Below are 16,754 nucleotides of genomic sequence, written 5' to 3' on the forward strand. Positions count from 1 at the left end.
GTTATTACATTTTTATTTTATTTAACTAGGCTAGTCAGTTAAGAACAAATTCTTATTTACAATGATGCCTACCAGGGAACAGTGGGTTAACTCCCTTGTTTAGGGGCAGAACGACAGATTTTTATCTTGTCAGCTCGGGGATTCGATCTAGCAACCTTTTGGTTACTGGCCCAACGCTCTAACCACTAGGCTACCTGCTGCCCCGGCATGCGTTTGTATGGGCAAACAGCAGTAAGACCAAAGATTATTTTTTTGATACTTCAAAGGGAACTCAAAATCAAATAGCTAAATGATCCTTGGTGTATGACCTTAAAACAATTCCATATAGCTTAGTAGAAGCCCCCCTCCCACGGCTTAGACTCTAATGGGTCAATAGGATGCAGATGATTAGAGACTCAGGCCTGGCTGTCAAGCTGCAATGGAGGAAAACCTAATTCAGTAATGGAGGAAAATGGACCCATCAGAGTTGGACTAATAACGGATCGGTGTGGGTGGCTTGCTGTGTCGGAGTGGAACTAACTCATTTCTTTAGTGCTGTGATGGGGAGTACTACAACTTGACCTGTTTTGAAAAGTTCAAATGTCCTTCTTCTCTCTCCCCAGGTTTCCATAACCTTTGACCCATTCCTCTACCTTCCCGTGCCCCTGCCCCAGAAGCAGAAGGTCCTCACCGTGTTCTACTTTGCTAAAGAGCCTCACAAGAAACCCATGAAGGTAAGATTACATATTGGTGTCATTCAAATAGCAAATGGCTTCGGTTTATGATTTTATTTGACTAAGTCTGCTTCCTCTGATTGTGTCAGTTCCTGGTGAGTGTGAGTAAAGAGAACTCGAGCACAGCCGAGGTCCTGGAGTCCATCTCTCGGAGTGTGAGGATCAAGGCAGAGAACCTGAGACTGGCTGAGGTAGTGAAGAGTCGCTTCCATCGGATCTTTCTCCCATCCAACTCCCTGGACACGGTCTCCTCCTCAGACATGCTCTTCTGCTTCGAAGTGCTGTCTAAAGAGCTGGCCAAGGAGAGGGTGGTGGTGCTCCGAGTCCAGCAGGTAAACGTCCAGCAGCCGTCCTATTCAAACCTTAGGGAACTATAACACAAGTCCCTAGCGTGTTACCTAGTGTCTGTCTCTGTGTTCAGCTCATCTGTTTCTCTGTCCCCCCGTCCAGAGGCCTCAGGTCCCCAGTATTCCCATCTCTAAGTGTGCTGCCTGCCTGAAGCCTCCTCTCTCGGATGAAGAGAAACTGAAGCGATGTACCCGCTGCTACCGCGTGGGTTACTGCAACCAGTGAGTCAACAGCTCACAAAACGTTTGCTCTCTGGCACTATTGACACAGAGGCAATTGAATGAGTTAATCTCCCAATAATAACACAACTATTTCCTGTTCTCCTAAATGATTTGTGAATAAAAAAATGTATTAGTTTAGTTTTTAATCCAATCTAACTTTTTTTTCCTTCCTATTTCAGGGTTTGCCAGAAAAAACATTGGTCCAGCCACAAGGTTCTGTGTGGGCCCAACATAGAGAACGTGGGGCTTCCCTTCCTGGTCAGCGTCCCTGAGTCCAGACTCACCTACGCCCGGCTGTCCCAGCTGCTGGAAGGATATTCAAGGTAGCATTGGGATGTCCGGAGTTGATGGATGGATATGAATGCTGCTCTTTAGATATCATTACAACCAGCAGATTTGACATTGTTGGACTGTCACTGATTACTATGTGGTCTCACCCCTTTCCCCCATCTCTCTGTGTAGGTATTCAGTGAACGTGTTCCAGCCTCCCTTCCAGTCTGGCAGGACGTCCCCAGAGGTCACCCAGTGCCTGGCTGACCTTCCCCCTCCAGCAGAGACCCCTGAAGGTGTGGGGTCAGGGGAAAAGGCCAGGGGGGGTGGGGGTGGGGCAGGGGACTCAGAGCAGGAGGACTCCTCTCTGGTTCCTGAGTCTCCACTAGAGACAGCCCAGGCCTCAGCACATCCAGCCGGAGACCCAGACGCCCTCTCCACCCACACCACAGACTCAGGTTTCATTGAGCCCTCCTCTGGCTCCCAGGACTCCCAGGGAGAGAAGGAGACGTCCTGTGAGAAGGCTGTCAGACCAGAAGGTAAAGGCAAGCATCTTCTAACATTGACATATCAATAGTATTGTTACTTCTACTTTTTTCATGACATTTCTCAACTGATTATATAGACAAATATTTTTTTCACCTGACCATAGATACTTTTGTATACATAGTGTATTTGGACACTCCTTCAAATTAGTGGATTTGACTATTTTATCCACACCTTTTGCTGACAGGTGTATAAAATCGAGCACACAGTCATGCAATCTCCATAGACGAACATTGGCAGTAGAATGGCCTTATTGAAGAGAGCAGTGACTTTCAACATGGCACTGTCATAGGATGCCACCTTTTCCAATAAGTCAGTTTGTCAAATTTCTGCCCTGGTCAACTGTAAATGCTGTTATTGTGAAGTGGAAATGTCTAGGAGCAACAACGGCTCAGCCGTGAAGTGGTAGGCCACACAAGCTCACAGAACGGGAGTGCCGAGTGCTAAAGTGCGTAGCGTGTAAAAAAATAGTCTGTCCTCAGTTGCAACGTCAGCACAAGAGATGTTCGTCTGGAGCTTCATGAAATGGGTTTCCATGTCCAAGCAGCCGCACACAAGCCTAAGATCACCATTCGCAATGCGAAGTGTCGGCCGGAGTGGTGTAAAGCTTGCCACCATTGCACTCTGGAGCAGTGGAAACGCGTCCTCTGGAGTGATGTACCACGCTTCACCATCTGGCAGTCCGATGGACAAATCTAGGCACAAAGCAAGGTCCATATAGAAAAGCTTTGTTTAGATCGGTGGAAGAACTTAACTGGCCTACACAGAGCCCTGACCTCAACCCCATCAAACACCTTTGGGATGAATTGGAACACCGACTGTGAGCCAGGTCTAATCGCCCAACATCAGCGCCCGATCTCACTAACAGTCTTGTGGCTGAATGGAAGCAAGTCCCCGCAGCAATGTTCCAACATCTAATAGAAAGCCTTCCCAGAAGACTGGAGGCTGTTATAGCAGCAAAGGGGGGACCAACTCCATATTAATGCCCATGATTTTGGAATGAGATGTTCGACAAGCAGGTGTCCACATACTTTTGGTTATTCACAAGCATTTCGCTACACTCACAATAACATCTGCTAACCATGTGTATGTGACCAATAATAATGTATTTAGTGGATGTCTTTCGCTGTGTTTTGAGGCTGTGTTTTGTGCTGTTTGTGTGTCTAGCTGCTGTGACCGGCTACCAGCAACCATCAGAGTCTGCGTCCAGCCACACCTCTCAGTTCTACATCACCATCCTCCACTCCAACAGCAAGGAGCAGACACTGGAGGAAAAGGGTCAGGGCCTAATCTCAAACCTGCCCCTCACCCCTAGTCCTAGTCTTAAGACAAAGCAAAAACTCTCATCTGCTGCTCTGTATCATTCAACATTTAACTCCTTTACGATATGTGTTCTCCAGTGTCTTACTGTTGTTTTGTCATGTTTCCCCCTACCCTAGAAGAGGCCGTTCTGGACCTCCCTGAGGACTCCAGCCTGGAGCTGGTGTGGAAGAACAACGAGCGTCTCAAGGAGTATGTCCTGGTTCGGTCCAAGGAGCTGGAATTTGAGGAGGACCCTGGGTCGGTCAACGAGACGGCCAGGGCTGGACACTTCACCCTGGAGCAGTGCCTCAACCTCTTCACTAGGCCTGAGGTGCTGGCACCAGAGGAGGCATGGTAGGAACAACACACTGATCAATGTAGCCTTCAACATACACTAACATGCAGACATACTCAAACAAATGTAGCCCTACAGTCTCACAAATCCATGGACGAACATGTGTTCTGCACAGTTAACATTCAGACAGTCCCACAAATCCATGGACTAACACACGTACTGGACAGTTAACATTCAGACAGTCCTCTTACTGATTTAAGTGGTGTTTTGATGGATTTACAAACCTAACAAACTCTCTTTCTCTCTGTCCCTATCCTTCCCGCTCTCTCTCCTCTCTGCCTCTCTCTCCTCTCTGCCTCTCTCTCCTCTCTGCCTCTCTCTCCTCTCTGCCTCTCTCTCCTCTCTGCCTCTCTCTCCTCTCTGCCTCTCTCTCCTCTCTGCCTCTCTCTCCTCTCTGCCTCTTGCTTGCTCAGGTACTGTCCAAAGTGCCAGCAGCACAGAGAGGCCTCCAAGCAGCTGCTGCTATGGCGTCTGCCCAACGTCCTCATCATCCAGCTCAAACGCTTCTCCTTCCGCAGCTTCATCTGGAGGGACAAGATCAACGACATGGTCGACTTCCCCATCAGGTACAGTTGAAGTCGGAAGTTTACAAAACACCTTAGCCAAATACATTTAAACTCAGTTTTTCACAATTCCTGACATTTAATCCTAGTAAAAATGTCCTGTTTTAGGTCAGTTTGGATCACCACTTTATTTTAAGAATGTGAAATGTCAGAATAATAGTAGAGAGAGTGATTTATTTCAGCTTTTATTACTTTCATCACATTCCCAGTGGGTCAGAAGTTTACATACACTCAATTAGTATTTGGTAGCATTGCCTTTAAATTGTTTAACTTGGGTCAACCATTTCGGGTAGCCTTCCACAAGCTTCCCACAGTAAGTTGGGTGAATTTTGGCCCATTCCTCCTGACAGAGCTGGTGTAACTGAGGCAGGTTTGTAGGCCTCCTTGCTCGCACACACTTTTTCAGTTCTGCCCACAAATTTTCTATATGATTGAGTTCAGGGCTTTGTGATGGCCACTCCAATACCTTGACTTTGTTGTCCTTAATCCATTTTGCCACAACTTTGGAAGTATGCTTGGGGTCATTGATCATTTGGAAGACCCATTTGCGACCAAGCTTCAACTTCCTGGCGGATGTCTTGAGATGTTGCTTCAATATATCCACATAATTTCCCTTCCTCATGATGACAGCTATTTTGTGACGTGCACCAGTCCCTCCTGCAGCAAAGCACCCCCACAACATGATGCTGCCACCCCCATGTTTTACGGTTGGGATGGTATTCTTCGGCTTGCAAGCCTCCCCCTTTTTCCTCCAAACATAACGATGGTCATTATGGCCAAACAGTTCTATTTTTGTTTCATCAGACCAGAGGACATTTCTCTAAAAAGTACGATCTTTGTCCCCATCTGCAGTTGCAAACTGTAGTCTGGCTTTTTTTGTGGCAGTTTTGGAGCAGTGGCTTCTTCCTTGCTGAGCGGCCTTTCAGGTTATGTCGATATAGGACTCGTTTTACTGTGGATATAGATACTTTTGTACCTGTTTCCTCCAGCATCTTCACAAGGTCCTTTGCTGTTCTGGGATTGATTTGCACTTTTCGCACCAAAGTACGTTAATCTCTAGGAGACAGAACGCGTCTCCTTCATGAGTGGTATGATGGCTGCGTGGTCCCATAGTGTTTATACTTGCGTACTATTGTTTGTACAGATGAACGTGGTACCTTCAGGCGTTTGGAATTTGCTCCCAAGGATGAACCAGACTTGTGGAGGTCTACAATTATTTTTCTGAGGTCTTGGCTGATTTCTTTTGATTTTCCCTTGATGTCAAGCAAAGAGGCACTGAGTTTGAAGGTAGGCCTTGAAATACATCCACAGGTACACCTCCAATTGACTCAAAGGATGTCAATTAGCCTATCAGAAGCTTCTAAAGCCATGACATCATTTTCTGGAATTTTCCAAGCAGTTTAAAGGCACAGCCAACTTAGTGTATGTAAACTTCTGACCCACTGGAATTGTGATACAGTGAATTATAAGTGAAATAATCTGTCTGTAAACAATAGTTTGTTAACAAGACATTGGTGGAGTGGTTGAAAAACGAGTTTTAATGACTCCAACCTAAGTGTATGTAAACTTCCGACTTCAACTTTACATAACATATTATAAACACAACTTCTCATAATATTCACTTAATCACACTGACCCTACACTCAATGACTTGAGGGTGAATTCACTCAAACATACTGCAAAGTATAGTTTTAAATATTTATACAAACACAGATTTACAGCTTGTTTTCTTGTCTTTCAGGAACCTGGACCTCAGTAAGTTCTGTATTGGTCAGAAGGACGACATGCAGCAGCCGCCTATCTATGACCTCTATGCAGTCATCAATCACTACGGGGGCATGATCGGAGGTCACTACACTGCCTACGCACGCCTGCCCAGCGCCCAGAACAGCCAGCGCAGTGATGTTGGTGAGTGACTCTGTTTGACTGAAGTAGGCTATACTGTATTTTGTCACCATGACAAGCTGGCTGTTAACATGTTATATTCTGTTCATACTGTTAAAACGATCTCACCTGCTATCCTCACCTCCAACCTCCACCCTCTTCCTCCACCTCCTCCTCTCACTCCCACCTTCCTCCTCTTTCCCTCACCTTCCCAGGCTGGCGTCTTTTTGATGACAGTACGGTGACGATGGTGGAGGAGAGCCAGGTGGTGACACGCTATGCCTACGTGCTGTTCTACCGCCGTCGCAACTCCCCTGTGGAACGACCACCTCGCTTACTGGGGCCCCTGGGGGCCGAGTCCCCCACCGCTGCAGGAGCCACCGCCAGCCAGGTGAGGGCGCCATTCTCTACCTCTGAGAGTATCCCTTAGGGCTTACCAGTATCCATTACATGGTAGTAGAAAAACTCCTCGAGGAATAGTGCATCATGGGGGATTCAATTAAACTCAGACCAACATGACTCCTTTGAGGTAGATTTAAATTTCCTGAGATTATATTTTCACCACATGAATGAGATGTAATACTGTGTTCATTCATCTAGTCTTCTTCATGCAGTGATATTTGGTTGGTTGCTTGTGATGCTTTTAGAGAAATGAGAAATGATCTCAGTTGCCATTGACAGAGTAATGTGTTTTCTGCTTCTAAAGCTGTGATGAGAGAAAGACGATGGATCTAATCTAATTGTTTTCAAGGCCATTGGTTTGTTCATCAAGAGTTTTATGCTAGTTTCTAAATTGAATAGCTGCTTTGGCGAAAAGCTGTGCACACTTGTTTCAACTTATTATCCTGAAGTGCCAGACATTGGCTTTCTCTTGTCCCCTTTATCTGATATGTTTTGGCATCTAAGCGTCATAGTTTTCTGTCCAAATGCTGAAAACAAAGTGAATTGCCTCAGAATTAATAAGGGCTGTATGTATTCACAAACTTTGTGGAAGCTATTTAATGCCTGTGAAAATGATTAGATGTATGGTGCATTTTTCTTGTACTCATGAGTTTATATTGAGGGTGGGAGTCTCTGTGTTTACAAAATATCTGTGATTTAATTAATCTACAAAAAGATCTGTGATTTAATGTATCCATTAGGTAGGTAACTGTTGAAAAGAAAGATGTGATACTTTGTCTATCCATCTGCTTTCTGAAAGACACCCCTCACATCGCTCTGAGCTGTCCTCATGCTGTTCCTTGAAAGTCTGGCTTGTCCTTGACCCTGTGGCCTGTGACACCGTTAATAAATTAGACAGCGTGGAGTGGATGGGGAGGGTTTGCTGGAGGTCTGGCTGTGGTGAGGTGGCGTTGCTTTAGGAAGAACCTAGCCTTTCCCTGAAGCTGACACAGGTTTCCGCCATCGCAGGCATCTCTGATATGGCAGGAACTGGAGCAGGAAGAGGAGGGTGTTGAAGAGGGCCCCCGGGGCCTGTTCCGTCCCAGGCTGGGGAGGAGAAGAGCAGCCAGGAGGGAGGAGGGGGTGGAGGGGCAGGTGTGGCGGCTGCTGCGCCAAAGGATCCCGCATTATTCCGATGACGACTGTGTCCGATATTTTGTCCTGGGTACCTTGGCTGCTCTACTAGCGTTGTTAGTGAACCTACTCTACAGAGCCAACTGGGGCTAAGCGGCCAGTATCACACCCCACACATACACACATGTATACTAAAGCAATAAGGCACAAGAGGGTGTGGTTAATGGCCAATATATCACGGCTAAGGGATGTTCTTATGCACGATGCAACGCGGAGTTCCTGGATACAGCCCTTAGCCGTGGTATATTGGCCATATACCACAAACCACCGAGGCGCTTTATTGCTGTTATAAACTGGTTACCAAAGTAATTAGAGCAGTAAGAATACATGTTTTGTCATTCCCGTGGCATATGGTCTGATATACCACGGCTGTCAGCCAATCAGCATTCAGGGCTCGAGCCACCCAGTTTATAAATAGGCTTATACACAAAAAAAGTCAAGTCTAATGAAATATCCATGCCAATACGAAAAACATTTTGTTTTGTAGATGGCTTATAAATCAATATGCTGCTGAACACATTCAAAATGTTAACTAAATTATACACTGCATATCTGTTAATCAAGTCCAGTAGCATCTACTAGTAACTTGGCTCAGTAAGGATTGGCCTTCTCATTTACTGCAGTCCATAACCTATGTCCTTATAAGATACGTTAAATTCTTGTTCAAACCTACTTCAGCCTTTTTATGTGTCCATGCCAAGTGTCTCTCTCTCATGTAGGTTTTCAGTACAAAAACCTGAAATGCATGTTTCGTAATGGTTAGTCCTATGTTTTGCACAAGAGATGCTGCTGAAAGGACTTGAACTAGGGTATAGGGTTAAAGTCCTACTGTGATAGTGTTGAGTGGGTGAGGGAATAAGATATTGTAGTACTGCTCATTCACAGATATTGTAATCCTTTAGCTCCATCCCAGGATGGTATGATGGGCTTTACGACTTGCTTTGTGCAGTCATGACTTTGGAGACAGCTAAAATGTGTGTGTGCTTTAATGAATACAGAGTGTTTAGACTCACTGTAAGCTAGTATGTGCCTTTTGCTTGTTTGTCACATTGCTGATTTATTTTTGATTTTATGTTGTCAATGGTAAGCTCTTAATTCACCAGTTGTATTGCTTTCTGCCCACCAGGGTTGGAATTGAAGGCTGTTAATTCAGGAAGTGATTTGAATTTAAAAATCAGAAATGTCATTTTTTTTCTCGAAATAGATAACTTTTACTTTTCAGTTTATTGAGAAGTCATTGAAAATAAATGCTATTTTTTTCCCCCCGATTTATTGGATTGTAATTTTTGTTTACTTCCTGAATTGACTGCCTTGTGTTCGAATTGAGCCCAACCCTGCTGTCCATACGTTTTCCTTATCCCTGTCAGACTTCATGAAAGCCACTTGTTTAACCTTTTAAATGTGCTTCTTTTTTTGGGGTGAAATAGCTAGATATGTCAGAGCTTTACGACTGTTTGTGCAAAAATAATTAGTGCGCTGATGTACAGTATGAAGCTGAAGCTTAGTAGTGACGTCAAGTCATTAGAAAGGAGATTGCTACACTTAATGATTATCTGTGTTGCTGGTATATGGACTAACCTCTTAACTGTGTTGTTGTAATATGTTCAAGTCTCAGGGATATCACAGTGCACTCTGTCATGCCTCTCCAGCTGTAAATGGGCTTGGAGGCCAGGTATATTCACTATCTGCTTTCAATGCCCAGTATGTCTGTGGTTTATCCAGTGGTTTGCCTCAGTGAAATGTCGACACAGGAAATGTGAATTATCTAGGCTCCCTACAGATGGCAAAGATTCCCTATGGTTGTGGGTGTAAAGTGAAAGTTACTGATGTAAGGAAGTGTATATTTTATAGCAGAAATATTTACAAGATTGCTGTATAGAAATTGTACGATTTTTAAATGTAAATGTAATCTTAATTGTCATCTTAATAGTTGCTATTATTTAAAAAGAAAGTGGGACATTTCCCAGCAATAATGTGTACAGGTCCTTCCATCTTAATGCTGCCCCAATAAACCAACACTTGTACTTCTTTTCAAAATAAAATGTCAACCTTTATGCTGTCTTAATGAATATTATTTTTTGAAACAAACATGGAAATCGTCCATCCAATTGGAACTGGGTTTTGTTTGTGTCTGCAAGGAATATGTCCGTCCGTCCGTCCAGTGTCTTATGCTTTTGGGTTTTTTACAGATAAGATGGGTCTGGTCTTCCTGAAAGGGAACTGGTCCAGAGAAAAGCATGATTTGTAACACTGGTTTATTTTACAGGCCTCTGGCCAGGCACTCTTTGGGACCGACCTGGACCCTGAAGGACCCCCTCCGCTGACCCCAGAGGTGACCTCTGAGCTGTTTGGACACTCTGGCGAATGTGCTGCTCTGTCCTACAGTAACATGGAGGAGGTGGACTAAGGTGTGACTGAGGCTCCATCGAGCTGTCCATCGAGCTGGCAGAAGGCTCCAGCTGTGGACCGATGCCAGCAGCAACATTGGGAAATACACTCCTCAGTAAACGACACTAATAAACTGGACGTCTTCAAAGCGTCCCCTCAGTGGTGCAACGCTAAACATGTCAGAAGTGGATTTGTGGGGAAGGAAGGAGCAGTACACGTCACCACAGATGTGGTGGACATACCAGCTCATGCTGTTTATGTAGTAATATTCATGCAACACATTTCCGTACATGTATGCGCGTGCACACACAAACACACAGCGTGTTTGCACATACAACAAAAGCCTCCACACTCCCGTTTCCCCAGAGCCTCCGGGTTGCAGCCTGTTGTTGGCTGATGGAAGAGCCCACCTAGACAATGTTGGTGGCCATGCCGTTTATGACCCCTTTTTATCCCATGATAAATGGGTGTCTGGTTCAGAGGTCACAAAGGATGTGGCTAACATCAAACAAACCCCCCCAGCCTGTTGGGATTGAGGGAAAATTGTGATATGAGAGGATTGGACGTGTGTGTGTGTGTGTGTGTAAGCATTTGAGTGTGTTTTTTTTCCCCCGCTTCTCATCAAGGTTTAGTCTGGTCTGTGTTGTGATTCTGTAAGCTGGGTACCAATGTAGTGTAATGGGTGCAGAAATAGTTTATTTTATGTTCATACAGAGGACAAATAGTAACTGTCTTTCTGTTCACTATTTTCATACCACACCTGGATTTAGTTGCTTTGCTTTAGATTTTAAAATATTTTAAAAACATTTTTACTTTGTAATTTATCCAATCCTGTGGATGTAATTTTTGGGAAGAAACCAACTTGATATACACTGAAATGTGCATGTTGATACACAGTAGCGTAGAATAGAATGCTGTTACCACTTCTGCTACATATCTTCATTTCTGTTTGAGTACTCTTGTACACCCCTCCCTTCATTTTGTGTTAGACTGCATATATAAAGTTGGGGATTAATGAGAATGTGTATAAGATATACATTGTTAATATAAATTAAACACTTTTTGAGAAGCGCTAACAGGTTATTTGAATACACACTCTGATTCAGTAGGAACTTGAATAAAGTTGCCTGGGAACTTTTTTTTTCTCCCTCCGTTTCTACCATTTTCTGTGTTGTTGGTCCTCCAACTGTTTTACTTTCAGACTCCACACATTACGCTGAGAGAAGAAACAACGACGGTTTCAGAAAGTAAAAATAAACACTTTCTGTGAAGAAAAGTCGGTAGAGTGATTGTAATTTGTATGTGAATAGTTGTACAAACTTAGAGCGCTCTTAAAGAGCTACAAATCTACAATTGGTCAGAGTTTCGAGGATCTCTGGTTTCAGTAACATACCTAGTTAGCTAGCTAAACCCTGTGACAATTTACTGACAAATTGGCTAGTTATTTAGTCAAGGAAAATCAGGTGTTGACAACCGATCATTCGGGACTGGAGCTCCTCATGTCAGACTGCGACAAGACCGGTGATCATCCCTCTTCTCTAAACCACCGGGACGGTCGTAATGAGCATGAGCGGTGTACTTACTTCACACGCCAAAGGAAACGTCAATGAATATAACGGTTGTACCACTGAAGAAGACCAAGGGTTGTCTCTAAAGAAGAAAACGCTTGTCCTTCATGTTGATCTCAATAACACCATATTGGTGTCTGACGCTGGGACAAGTCAAGGAACTATTGCAGCCTTGGATTATTTTATTTAAATTGTGACATGGAGACAAATGAGTAAACAAGGTAATTCAACCGGGTTGTAATATAGGTGACGAGCCTCATGGAGGCCAGGGGAGCGCAGTCAGGGAATGTAAAGAAGGTTAAAAAAAACCACACAATCTGTTTACATTCATTGACCTCAGCCTAAATAGCGGTTGTGACTAGATGGGAGTACAGCTGCGACCGGAAGTGACTTTTCGAAGCAGGTTAAGATGGCGTTTTAGCTAGCCCTAACCCCTTATCATAATTACCCTAACAGGGTGACCAGACGTCCCCGTTTTAGCTAGCCCTAACCCCTTATCATAATTACCCTCACAGGGTGACTAGACGTCCCCGTTTTAGCTAGCCCTAACCCCTTATCATAATTACCCTAACATAGGGTGACCAGACGTCCCCGTTTTTGGTGGCCTGTCCCCGGCTGGAGCTGTCCCCGGAAATGTCCCCGTTTTTAACTGTGCGTTAAACAGACTGCAAAGTGAAATAATATTTTACTTGGCAAGAAAGACCTGGCAGCAGAGCCTACCGGTTGACGTCTCAATCGCGTTGTGCTTGTTTTGTCCTGAGTGATGCATCCAATCATGGACATGTAAAGCTGCTGCCAATAGTAGTCAGATATTGTAAGATATATGGTAGCAACACATCTGTGGAAACAAAACTGCTTGATTTTGTTGAATTGAAAGGAGAAACAGCAGAGGAGATTGCAGCTGAGGTCCTGGTGGTCATCCAAAAATGTAACCTTCAAAACAAAGTCATGACATTCTCTGCCGACAACACAAATACCAACTTTGGAGGACTGAATAGGCTGGGGAGGGTCAATATCCATACCAAAGTTAAAAATGCTCTGCAGTGGGAGGTGATTGGCTTAGGTTCTCCTGCCCATAACACTGCCAGAACAGCTTTGGATATGATTCCTCTTGATGTTGAGTACCTGCTCACAAAGATATTTTCATATTTTTACCATCAATAGTAGAAAGACTGAAGAGCTTTTGTGAGTTTGTTGGCCAGGAGTACCATAACAATTTAGGACACAGCAATGTTCGCTGGATGTCCATGCTCCCTGCTCTAGGAAGAGTGCTGAAAAGGTATGTGCCATTGAAATCCTTTTTTTCTTTCTGTTGTCCTGTGAACAATGTTTGAAGATCCACTGACTGAACTTTGGCTGGCCTTTGTCCATGGAAACTTGACTGTATTCAGTGACACGATCAAGATGCTTGAAGGCCAAGACTGCTGTACTGTGGAGTCAGCTGCAATTCCGAGAAACATTGAGGCAAAATTGACTGCAAGACGTGATGACAACTTCATTCCAGTTTTGGTCAGAGGACTTCTGAGAGAGCTAGAGGGAAATGGAGCAATGTCTAAAGAGAGCTTTCTCAAAACATCCCAATCATTCTTCACTATGGCTGTGAACTACTTGCAAGCATGGGGAAACACACAGATAATCTAAAAGATTTACATTGTCTCCTTTTAAAAATGCAACCTCAGCGTGAAGAGATCCAGAAGGCAGCAGCCACACTGCAGGAAAAATGCCCCAATGTGACCATCAATCAGGATGCATTGTGTGACGAGGTTACTGGCCTGCAAGAGTTTCTAAAGGGGGAATCGCTTTAAGAATGGAAAACATCTGAGACACTGCTTAGTCAGAGATGGAGCACGGAGGTTATCCACTTCAAAGAGAACGACATCCCACACAATAACCTGGCTAGATTAGAGTCTGTTGTCATGTGCTTACCTAGAAGTAATGCACCAGTCGAGAGTGTTCTCCCAAATGAATGATCTATGGACAGCAGCAAGAAATAGGTTCACTGTTCCAACCATCAAGGCCATGCTTATTGTGAAGACAAACTTCAACCTCCCCTGCCAGGAGTTCATGGAGAAGCTGGCCAAAGACAGAGCAATCCTGAAGAAGATACATTCTTCTGAGAAATATACAGATTAGGTTGGTATAAGTATATTATGTAGTTACCAATCTGATCAGCGTCTTATTTCATTATTATGTTAAGTATTTCACATATACTATTGTCTGTTTTCTCAATTTTGCTCATGTTCTCTTCTGCTCTTATTCTACCAGGACCACTGAATGGCTGTTCAGACCGGACAGTTCTGTCTTGTCTGTAGTGTTTCTGTAATATAGTTGTTTTCTCTGTCTATCACAGTGAGCCTGTTAGACTAAATACATGAAACCGGAATTGTCCCCTTTTTCATTTCATAGATAATATAACATTGGATATTTTAATGATATATTGACCGCCGAACTGGAAATGTCCCCGGTTTTCATTTCAGAAATCTGGTCAACTTACCCTAACATACTACATCAATTTTCCTAACCTGCTATGAAAATGTATCTTCCGGTCATATCTGTATACCGCCTAGTCAAAAACCTAAATGGCTATTTCCTACACGTAGGCAGTTTTATTTTGGGGTAGTACAGTCAGTTCTAGCTATAATGAATGAGAATGATCCAACATATTTTTCAAGGAGCAGATGCTCCAAACCTCTAACCTTTTTCTGTAAATGACATGACAATTCAATAAGTGGAATCATTGCCACTGTGTGCCAACCCGCCACGATGATGCCATTGCTGAGTGTAATTGCCAAACACCTGTCTCTTTCTGTTGTCTGTAGGTAAATGAGATTGGATGAGTGACTCACCTTCTCTACTCCCATCATGTGAGTGTGCTGTCTGCTATCACTCCCAGTTTGGCTGGCTTCACCTATTCCGCTGCAGGTCGGCAGTTCTGGGACGTGCTGGACGAGCACCTAGCCATGCTCTACTTTCCGGAGGGGGACAAGGAGCTGGCTATGAAGGGGGAGGACGGGCAGCTGTACCACTGGAGACTACCCTCCTCCTTCCAGCTACTGAAGGATCTGGTGGCAGGGGGGAAGGGACTTTTCCATCTTGTTCCTTACCTTTGGCTGATTCCTTCCTCGCGTGCTGTCTTCTGTGTCCCGTGCCCTCACCCAGGGCTCCCACCCACTGTTCCCCCGACCTCCCAGCCCTTAAGGTATGATGAGTGCTTTGGGTGGGGGAGGGTGTGATGCTGGATGTGGTGTCATTAGGACAATAGCTATAATGGCTATGTTGTCCTGGCATTTTACCAAGCTCTTACTCACTGCCATATTAAATGGACGCATTGCTTGTATCATAATCATACTGTTATGTTAGCTACTCTGCCAATAGCCCAGCCATTGCACTGATTACTCATTGTAGGCTGCTACCTGTTGCAGCTTGTCATTTAGAGGGTGCTACCGTGTTACAGGTACATTTAGAGGGTGCTACCATGTTACAGGTGGCATTTAGAGGGTGCTACCGTGTTACAGGTACATTTAGAGGGTGCTACCGTGTTACAGGTGGCATTTAGAGGGTGCTACCGTGTTACAGGTACATTTAGAGGGTGCTACCATGTTGCAGGTGGCATTTAGAGGGTGCTACCGTGTTACAGGTGGCATTTAGAGGGTGCTACCGTGTTACAGGTACATTTAGAGGGTGCTACCGTGTTACAGGTGGCATTTAGAGGGTGCTACCGTGTTACAGGTGGCATTTAGAGGGTGCTACCATGTTACAGGTGGCATTTAGAGGGTGCTACCGTGTTACAGGTGGCATTTAGAGGGTGCTACCGTGTTACAGGTGGCATTTAGAGGGTGCTACCGTGTTACAGGTACATTTAGAGGGTGCTACCATGTTACAGGTGGCATTTAGAGGGTGCTACCGTGTTACAGGTACATTTAGAGGGTGCTACCATGTTACAGGTGGCATTTAGAGGGTGCTACCATGTTACAGGTGGCATTTAGAGGGTGCTACCGTGTTACAGGTGGCATTTAGAGGGTGCTACCATGTTACAGGTGGCATTTAGAGGGTGCTACCGTGTTACAGGTACATTTAGAGGGTGCTACCATGTTACAGGTGGCATTTAGAGGGTTCTACCGTGTTACAGGTGGCATTTAGAGGGTGCTACCGTGTTACAGGTACATTTAGAGGGTGCTACCGTGTTACAGGTGGCATTTAGAGGGTGCTACCGTGTTACAGGTGGCATTTAGAGGGTGCTACCGTGTTACAGGTGGCATTTAGAGGGTGCTACCATGTTACAGGTGGCATTTAGAGGGTGCTACCGTGTTACAGGTACATTTAGAGGGTGCTACCATGTTACAGGTGGCATTTAGAGGGTGCTACCGTGTTACAAGTACATTTAGAGGGTGCTACCATGTTACAGGTGGCATTTAGAGGGTGCTACCGTGTTACAGGTACATTTAGAGGGTGCTACCATGTTACAGGTGGCATTTAGAGGGTTCTACCGTGTTACAGGTGGCATTTAGAGGGTGCTACCGTGTTACAGGTACATTTAGAGGGTGCTACCGTGTTACAGGTGGCATTTAGAGGGTGCTACCGTGTTACAGGTGGCATTTAGAGGGTGCTACCGTGTTACAGGTGGCATTTAGAGGGTGCTACCATGTTACAGGTGGCATTTAGAGGGTGCTACCGTGTTACAGGTACATTTAGAGGGTGCTACCATGTTACAGGTGGCATTTAGAGGGTGCTACCGTGTTACAGGTGGCATTTAGAGGGTGCTACCGTGTTACAGGTACATTTAGAGGGTGCTACCATGTTACAGGTGGCATTTAGAGGGTGCTACCGTGTTACAGGTGGCATTTAGAGGGTGCTACCGTGTTACAGGTGGCATTTAGAGGGTGCTACCGTGTTACAGGTACATTTAGAGGGTGCTACCATGTTACAGGTGGCATTTAGAGGGTGCTACCGTGTTACAGGTGGCATTTAGAGGGTGCTACCGTGTTACAGGTACATTTAGAGGGTGCTACCGTGTTACAGGT

General features: G+C 44.8%; 1 protein-coding gene across 8 annotated transcripts in view; it reads left to right on the top strand.

The window, feature by feature from the left end:
* LOC106566460 (ubiquitin carboxyl-terminal hydrolase 19) overlaps positions 1-11,303 on the top strand; it is a 35,848-nt gene extending 24,545 nt beyond the window's left edge. For 5 of the 8 annotated variants that reach the window (XM_082959844.1, XM_082959848.1, XM_082959847.1 and 2 more), the window contains exons 15-25: positions 603-713; positions 803-1,045; positions 1,164-1,282; positions 1,462-1,605; positions 1,745-2,091; positions 3,266-3,376; positions 3,538-3,754; positions 4,169-4,321; positions 6,060-6,226; positions 6,418-6,593; positions 7,613-9,831. In XM_082959844.1, coding sequence (XP_082815970.1) covers positions 603-713; positions 803-1,045; positions 1,164-1,282; positions 1,462-1,605; positions 1,745-2,091; positions 3,266-3,376; positions 3,538-3,754; positions 4,169-4,321; positions 6,060-6,226; positions 6,418-6,593; positions 7,613-7,870 — 2,046 coding nt within the window. In that variant the 3' untranslated portion in view covers positions 7,871-9,831. Of the gene's footprint in view, positions 1-602; positions 714-802; positions 1,046-1,163; positions 1,283-1,461; positions 1,606-1,744; positions 2,092-3,265; positions 3,377-3,537; positions 3,755-4,168; positions 4,322-6,059; positions 6,227-6,417; positions 6,594-7,612; positions 9,832-10,043 lie in introns of those variants that run through there. The other 3 variants (XM_082959850.1, XM_045692943.2, XM_082959846.1) reach the window with 2 other exon arrangements.
* The last annotated feature ends 5,451 nt before the right edge of the window (positions 11,304-16,754 follow it).

This window comes from Salmo salar, chromosome 13 (assembly GCF_965601325.2).
Source record: "Salmo salar chromosome 13, fSalSal1, whole genome shotgun sequence".
Lineage (NCBI taxonomy): Eukaryota > Metazoa > Chordata > Actinopteri > Salmoniformes > Salmonidae > Salmo > Salmo salar.